At 64.6% G+C, this 7,638-nt stretch overlaps 1 protein-coding gene across 3 annotated transcripts in view; it reads left to right on the top strand.

Moving 5' to 3' along the window:
- Positions 1-7,422, top strand: part of GNA11 (G protein subunit alpha 11) — a 19,983-nt gene extending 12,561 nt beyond the window's left edge. For all 3 annotated transcript variants that reach the window (XM_029217605.1, XM_029217607.1, XM_029217606.1), the window contains exons 3-7: positions 659-813; positions 1,230-1,358; positions 4,164-4,293; positions 4,378-4,531; positions 5,290-7,422. In XM_029217605.1, the coding sequence (XP_029073438.1) occupies positions 659-813; positions 1,230-1,358; positions 4,164-4,293; positions 4,378-4,531; positions 5,290-5,480 (759 nt within the window). In that variant the 3' untranslated portion in view covers positions 5,481-7,422. The remainder of the gene's footprint in view (positions 1-658; positions 814-1,229; positions 1,359-4,163; positions 4,294-4,377; positions 4,532-5,289) is intronic.
- The last annotated feature ends 216 nt before the right edge of the window (positions 7,423-7,638 follow it).

Below are 7,638 nucleotides of genomic sequence, written 5' to 3'. Positions count from 1 at the left end.
TGTGTGTGTGTGTGTGTGTGTGTGTGTGTGTGTGTGTGTGTGTGTGTAGGTGTGTGTGTGTGTAGGTGTGTGTGTGCACGTGTGTGGATCTCTGGGGTGGTGTGTCTCAGCGAGGCTCTTTAGGAGCGGGTCTCCGAGCCCTGTGGTCCAGGGTCTGTGTGGAGGCTCCATCCCAGGGGCATGAGTCATTGGACCACTGGACTGTTATGATTAGCTCAGCCTCCCCTTCCTGGTGGCTTGCTCTGGTCCCCAGACCCCATCCCAGGCTGCACATGAGAGGACCTATGCCTTCAGAGATCCCGAGGGTTTCAGGAGCTGTGTGCTTGGAATCGGGGGGCAGGTTCTTCTTAGGTCACAGCAGCTCTCTGTGCCTCGGTTTCCTCACCTGCAGCATGGGAACACAGGGGCAGCCAGTGGTGTTTGTTCCTCTGTCCTGTTTGGGTGCCCCGGCACTGAGGTGCGTGGCGGCCGGGTGGGCCCTGCTCCCGGGAGCTGCCTCCATCTGCATTTTCCTTTGGGGGCCTGGCACTGGGGGGCGATCGCTGCCGGTCGCCCTTGCGTCGTCCTGACGCGTGTTCATGGGAAATGGGAGTCAATGGTTCCAAGTTGGTTGCCGGGTGCTGGCGCTGAGCGTCCCGGCCTGCCCCTCGCCCCACAGGCCAACGCGCTCCTGATCCGGGAGGTGGATGTGGAGAAGGTGACCACCTTCGAGCACCGGTACGTGAGTGCCATCAAGACCCTGTGGAACGACCCCGGCATCCAGGAGTGCTACGACCGCCGGCGGGAGTACCAGCTCTCGGACTCTGCCAAGTAGTGAGTGGGGCCGGACCAGGCCTGGGCGGAGGAGGGTCTGCATGGCGCCTCGTTAGCCGTGACAGGGCGATTTCCCTACAGGGAGGTGGGTGTCTGCGGGGATTTTCCATTGTCTCTCTGCCCCTTTTCTGTGTCTCTCAAACTATTCCAAAGTGACAGGTTTGGTTGTGAAAAGCCACCCCTCCAGCCCACAGCCTCTCTTCGGAACCCTGGTGCCGTCCCCATCCCCGGACAGACGTCCCTCAGAGCTGGGGCGGGGTTCTGTCCCAGGCATTCCCTGCAGCCTCATTTCGCCCCTGTCCGTTCTCGTCCCAAGTACTAGGGCTGCTTGGGCCCCTCCCGGTGCTCAGGAGACCCGGGACGGCCGGGAGGCCCCTGGTGGGCTGGCCTGAGCGGCCCTGCCTGCTGTGTTGCAGCTACCTGACTGACGTGGACCGCATCGCCGCCTCGGGCTACCTGCCCACGCAGCAGGACGTGCTGCGAGTCCGCGTGCCCACCACCGGCATCATCGAGTACCCCTTCGACCTGGAGAACATCATCTTCAGGTACCTGCGCCCCCGGCCCAGCCCCAAGCCCCCGCTGTGGGGCAGCGAGAGAGGGGCCTTGTCCGTGGCTGTCACCAGGTTTCCGAGTGAGCCAGGCCCTGGTGGCGCTGACAGGGCTGAATGGAGGCGGCCCCGGGGGCAACGGCCTCCTGGTGCGGGCTCCGCGTGGGCCCCAGATGGGGGGAGGGTGCCAGCGCGTGCGTGCGGGCAGGCGGGCGGGTGGTCTGGAGTCCAGGCCAGAGCAGGGGTGCTCCAGGCGGGCGGTGGAGGAGCCTGAGGGCCCCAGGGGAAGGTGGCTCCAGGCCCCTCTGCGGCCCAGTTCCGAAGCCCATGCGGCCAGAGTGAACTCAGGGCCGTCCCCAAGGATGGGCCCCGCCACCCCGTGAGGTCACAGCTTGTCCAGAGCTGCCAGGCGGCAAGGCCAAGTGTGTCTCCCGGGGCAGCCGTAACAAATGACCACAGATGGGCAGCGTAAAATCACAGAAATGTATCCTCTCCTAGCTCCGAGGTCAAGGTATCGGCAGGGCTGGGTCCTCCTGAGGGCGTGAGGGGAAGCTGTCCCGTCCCTCCCAGCTCTGGGGGTGCTGGCAGCCCGCGGCGTCCCTTGGCTTGTAAAAGCCTCGCTCCGTCTCTGCGTCCGTCATCACATGGCCCCTCCCTGGGTCTGTGCCCATGTTTCCTTACGGTGACACCAGCGATCACTGGACCCAGGGCTCCTGCTCCGGAGTGGCCCTGTCTGAACTAGTGCCATCTGCAGGGACCCCGCTTCCAGATCAGGCTGTGTCCCCAGGTTCCGGGGGACTGGCTTTGGGGGACACGGTTCGCCCAGGGCTCTGAGGCCCAGGCTCCGGGGTGGGGTTCCTGCTCTGGCTGCGAGCCTTCCCTCCCCGCCACTGCATGGGGTCCCTTCTGCTGGGCGAGCCCACCCCAGGGGCCCCAGAGACAGCGCTGCTGGTGGTGGTCCTGCCCTGTTGCCTTGAAGCGCCAGCCCCGGGGACGTTCAGGGAGTCTGTTGGGTTTGCCTTGAGGTGCCCTCTGGCCCAAGACCCAAGACTCACCTCTGCCCCCAGGGACCCGCACTTCTCAGGCAGAAGCTTCTGGGAGAGGGGGAGAGTCTGGGTGCCCCCAGCTGGCCCCCCATCCTTTCTCACCTGTCAGAGCCCCCGGGGTGCCCTTGGACCCTTAGGAGTTGTAGGCATCACACTGCACATGCCTGATGGTACATTTTCTGGTGAGAGTTCAGCATTTTGGTTTCCCTCTTTTTCGGTCAGATTCTCGATGGGGTCCGGGACCTCAGAGGCCTGCGGGACACAGGCCGGGGCTATCACTGGCCTTCCTCCCGACCCCACGTTCCAGGGTCCCCTCACACGGCCTCACCTTGGCCTCCGCAGCTACTGTGCCCTCTGTCCAGAATGCCTCTCCCCCTCCCTTCCCGCCCCTCCCCCAAGCCTGTGTGTGCGCTCTGCTGCTGTCCAAACTGCAGAGTGGCCCTGCACCTCTGCCACCACTGTCCCTTGGCCAGCCCACCCCTTGCCTACCTCCCCCCTTGTCTGGTCGAGGGCTTACAGAGGGCAGGCCGGGGGCCCGGGCAGGGAGCTTGTGCCCCCATCTTGATCGGAGCTCACACAGCATCCAGTGACAGTGCGATTGGCCTGATGTGTGAGGCCTGAGCCTGGTCCCACACGGACCTCCTGCAAAGACCTGACCCCCCCGGCCCCGCCCCTGGAAGCCCAGGTTCCCGCCTGGCTGTACTGGGGAGACTCAGCTCCAGAGGGGCTGTGGCCGCTGATGCCGTCGGCCCGATGGCGCTCCCCGGACTGGCAGCGGCAGCCCGTGTGGGCCTGGTGTCCACTCACCCCCTCCCATCCCCTAGGTCACCCTGGCACATCCGCCATCTGCCTGTGCTTGCTAGAACCTCCTCTGAGAAACCCCCGCCAGGCGGATTGGCCTCTGCTGCCTGACTGTCCAGCAGCTGTGGACGGGCCTGGCCCGGGGACCCTTGCCTTCTCAGGCTGCTGTTCTTTCTCGCCATCGTCTTCAAAAGTAGAGGGCTTTGGGGCTTCCCTGGTGGCGCAGTGGTTGAGAGTCCGCCTGCCGAGGCAGGGGACACGGGTTCGTGCCCCGGTCTGGGAGGATCCCACATGCCGCGGAGCGGCTGGGCTCGTGAGCCATGGCCGCTGAACCTGCGCGTCCGGAGCCTGTGCTCCGCAACGGGAGAGGCTGCAACAGTGAGAGGCCCGCTTACCGCAAAAAAAAAAGTAGAGGGCTTCCTCGTCATAGAAAACTTAAGAAACTCACAAGTAGGAAGCGAGGACCTGTCACCAGTCGTGATGGTCAGGGCACCGTCCCTAGCGTGTCCCCGCCCTGCCTGGTGTCAGCGTCTGTGTGCCGACATCTCCCGCTGGACAAGCAGCCTGCTCTCGCCATGGCTGGGGTGGGTAGATGATGCTGTGTGGTGTCCAACAAGGGGAGATGGGTTTCCAGACGTGGGACATCCGAGGTCGCCCGGCTCAGCCCCACCGGGGTCTGTGCCTCACACGCTCCACGGCGCCCCCTGTAGGCCAGGGCCCCTCCCTCGGCAAGCAGGCGCCTGGCTGTCTCGGGGGTCCCCCCCCCCCCCCCCGCTTGTGCTGTGTTCTCCTGGCTTAATGGTATTGCGGCTTTGCTGGCTCTGACAGGTGACTGAGGGGGCCCTCGTTGCTCTGATGCCTCAGGGGTCGCTGTGGCTCTGGCAGAGGCGGCTGTGCTGGGGGTGGGCATTGTCACCTGCAGCCCCGTGCTGAGCCCGTGCACCCTGCCCTGCAGGATGGTGGACGTGGGGGGCCAGAGGTCCGAGCGGAGAAAGTGGATCCACTGCTTTGAGAACGTGACGTCCATCATGTTCCTCGTGGCCCTCAGCGAGTACGACCAAGTGCTGGTGGAGTCGGACAACGAGGTGAGGCCCTCGCTGGGCCCAGGGAGGGGGGTGCCCACAGGCCCTTTTGGGGGACCTGCTGCCAACCTGCTGCCTGCCCCTCAGAACCGCATGGAGGAGAGCAAAGCACTGTTCCGGACCATCGTCACCTACCCCTGGTTCCAGAACTCGTCTGTCATCCTCTTCCTCAACAAGAAGGACCTGCTGGAGGACAAGATCCTCCACTCCCACCTGGTGGACTACTTCCCCGAGTTCGACGGTGAGCCCGCCCTAGCGGCCTGTCCTGGACGCTGCCAGCACCTCCCTCACCCTCTCTGGGCCTCGGTGGCCTTGTTGGCGACTCGGGAGTGACACGAGGACGGTGTTTCCCAGGCCGCACGGAGGCCGCGGTGCAGTTAGTGTGGCCAGAGCTCGGCGGGCGCCTCGCAGGGCCCTGGATGGTGGAGAGAGCTTCGTGTCCCCCGGGGGAGCGTCGTCTGTGGGAGGGGGCACCCTGCAGTCACCGCCTGGCAGCCTGTCCCCACCTGCCCAGGGCCCAGGCATGGGGAGGAGCGAGGCGCGGGGGATACGGGGTGAGCCGGACCCCTCCTGCCATCCCCACCCCCCCAGGCGGAGACCCCTGGGGGCGCTCCTGGGGGGCAGTCGGGGCTCTGCCACCCCCTCCCCGGCGTCTCCCGGAGGTGCTGCCTGAGGAGCCGGGAGGCCGGGGGGTGGGGGTGTGGGGTAGGGTGGGGGGTGGGGGGTCGGGTAGAGTGGAGGGTGGGGGTGGGGTAGGGTGGAGGATGGGGGTGGGGTAGGGTGTGGGGTGGGGGTGGGGTGGGCGGCGGGCCAGAGCAGGAGGCTGGCTGCCAGGGGGCAGCAGGGCTGTGGACACATGCCTGAGTGGGGGGGGGGGTGGACGGAGGGGAGGCGGGAGCCAGGGAGGTGGGAGGTGGGTGGGCCTGAGTGAGGGGCTGCTGGGCAGGGGGGCTGCGCGGCTCCCTCGACTCATCCCGCCCCTCCCCCCTCCTCCGCCAGGCCCGCAGCGGGACGCGCAGGCCGCCCGGGAGTTCATCCTGAAGATGTTCGTGGACCTGAACCCCGACAGCGACAAGATCATCTATTCCCACTTCACGTGTGCCACCGACACGGAGAACATCCGCTTCGTCTTCGCCGCTGTCAAGGACACCATCCTGCAGCTCAACCTGAAGGAGTACAACCTGGTGTGACCACGCGGACTCCCGCCAGCCGCCTGCTGGTCGCCAGTCTGCCCCAGGAGTCGGGGTTTTTTCATATTTTTAAACAAATGGTTTTTATTTCACAGTTATCAGGGGATGTACATCTTTCTTCCTACACACCTCGTGCACCTTCTCATCTTTGTCAGTGGCAGAGGCCGCCTTTTTCTGGCCTTGACTTGTGGCTTGCTTTTTTCTAAAAAAAAAAAAAACAAAAAAGGAAAAAGAAAAAAAAAAGAGAACCCACAGAAGACGGGCAGAGATGAGACCTGGCCCCCAGTGGCGCGAGACACGGCCTCCGGGGACAGCTGTCGGCCTGCTTTCTTCTGATCTCGGAAGGCGTGGAGACGCAGAGGCTGGGACTTCTCTTTCTTCCTTGTTTAAGTTATTGACGCCCTCACCACTGTTGCCGGGTTTCTGCCCCGGACTCCAAGACGTGGGGGTGGGTGGCGCCCCCCGCTGCCCGCCCTGGGAAGTGCCTAACCATTTTTCTTTTTTTTTGAGGAAACAAAAAGCAGCCCCTGGGGCCCTGTCTCACAGCCCTGCCTGCTGCGGGGGCCCGGGGCATCGGGGCTCTCTGGGTCTTCCGCTGGGAGCACTCCTGGGCTCTGGGCCCGGTCCCCAACCCCGAGGAAGCCCGCTTGGACTGGGAGCCACTGTTTGTTTTGTTCCATTTTGTACCCAGTTTGGAAGCAGTGACGGTGGGGTAGGGACTTCTTTCAGAATTTTCTCAGGTCTGTCCCCGAGAGGCAGAGACACAGGGAGGGTCGCCCTGGCAGGGCTGTGGGTGGCTGGGAGGTGCCCACTGCCCTGCACTCTGCCCGGAGCCGAGCTGTCGGGGCTCCTGGCAGCTGGAGGTGGGCCCTCAGCCTGGCCACGGCCACGCACTGAGGGGGCCTCCCCGAGGGCCTGAGGGCCGGTTTCTGGGGGGAGGAAGTGGCCGTCTCATGTGGCGTGGGCCGAGCACTGCAGTGGTTGGTTTTGTGTGGTTGGTTTCTTGCACCAACGTGACGGGAGTGGCCCGCCGGTGGCGCCCCGCGCCTGCCCCGCGCACCTGGGCCCCGCGAGTGAGTGCTCAGGGCGGCCCTTGACCAGGGAGTGCAGAGAAACAGCGCACACGTCAGACCAGCCCCGCACCAGCCCTGTCCCCGTCCGTCCGCCTCCCACCTCCCTCCTGTGCCTGATACGCAGGGCCCAGGGTGGGGGGCAGGCTTCTCGGCCTGTTCTCCTCGGGCATCTCCACCCGAAGGGCCCTCTCTGGTGCCGTGCGTCCACTTGCGGGGGTTTGTGCCATAGCCCTGACGTGTGGCCGGGGACGGTGGTGCCGCTGGCGGTGGGCTCCCAGGGGCCCACAACGCACAGGGAGCCGGGGCAGGCCCTCGAGGGGGAGGCGGTGGGGGGCGCATCCAGAGTGTTAACTTCCGGAGAGGCCGGAGTGCCAAGATCCCGGGGCAAGCCCGGCTGCTGTGCCCAACCTCCCCTCCTGGCCCGCTCGCCTCCGAGGCGCTTGCCCGAGTGCCAACCTACCCCCACCGCTGTGTCACATCACCCAGCAGAACTGCCCTCCGAGTGCCAACGCCCCAGTGGTGTGAGGGGCCGTGCCGGCCGGCGGGGGTGACCTCGCCCGCTTGTACTTGTATATTAAACAGTCCTGATTTCAGACAATTTAAACCTTAATCTATTTAAAAAAGAATATTATATAAAAATGCTGTTTTTAAACCTTTTGTCATTTGAAATGCATGTATTGTCCGTGCGGGCTGAGGGGCGGGCACCGTCGGCTCAGTGCCAGTCTCCTGTGGCCGGAGCTGTCCATGTTCAGGCAGCGTGTCGGGGCCCTGACCCCTTAATCCAGAGATACGTGATGGAAATAGACTTTTCATACCTTTCTCCTGAAATGAATTCTGTTTTAAATTGGAATAAATTTTGTTCCTAAACACTCGGCCCCCTGTGGCTTATTTCCTGACTGGGGGTGGGGGGCAGCAGAGGGGCCCTGAGGTCCCCGGGGTGTCACCTGACTCCTGTGTGGCCTGCGGGGCCCTGGCACCTTCAGGATGGGGTCTGAGGTCACGGGAGCCGCAGCTCGGCCACCCGGGGTGTACCTCCTTCCCTGAGCTGGGACTGCGGCCCCAGGGTCCCTGACTTCAGGTCAATG

The sequence above is a fragment of the Monodon monoceros genome, unplaced genomic scaffold (assembly GCF_005190385.1).
Source record: "Monodon monoceros isolate NGI ecotype Baffin Bay Population unplaced genomic scaffold, NGI_Narwhal_1 Super_Scaffold_12, whole genome shotgun sequence".
In the NCBI taxonomy this organism is placed as follows: Eukaryota; Metazoa; Chordata; class Mammalia; order Artiodactyla; family Monodontidae; genus Monodon; species Monodon monoceros.
The sequence above is the reverse complement of the archived record's forward strand: the minus strand, read 5'-3'. Positions and strand labels throughout refer to the sequence as shown.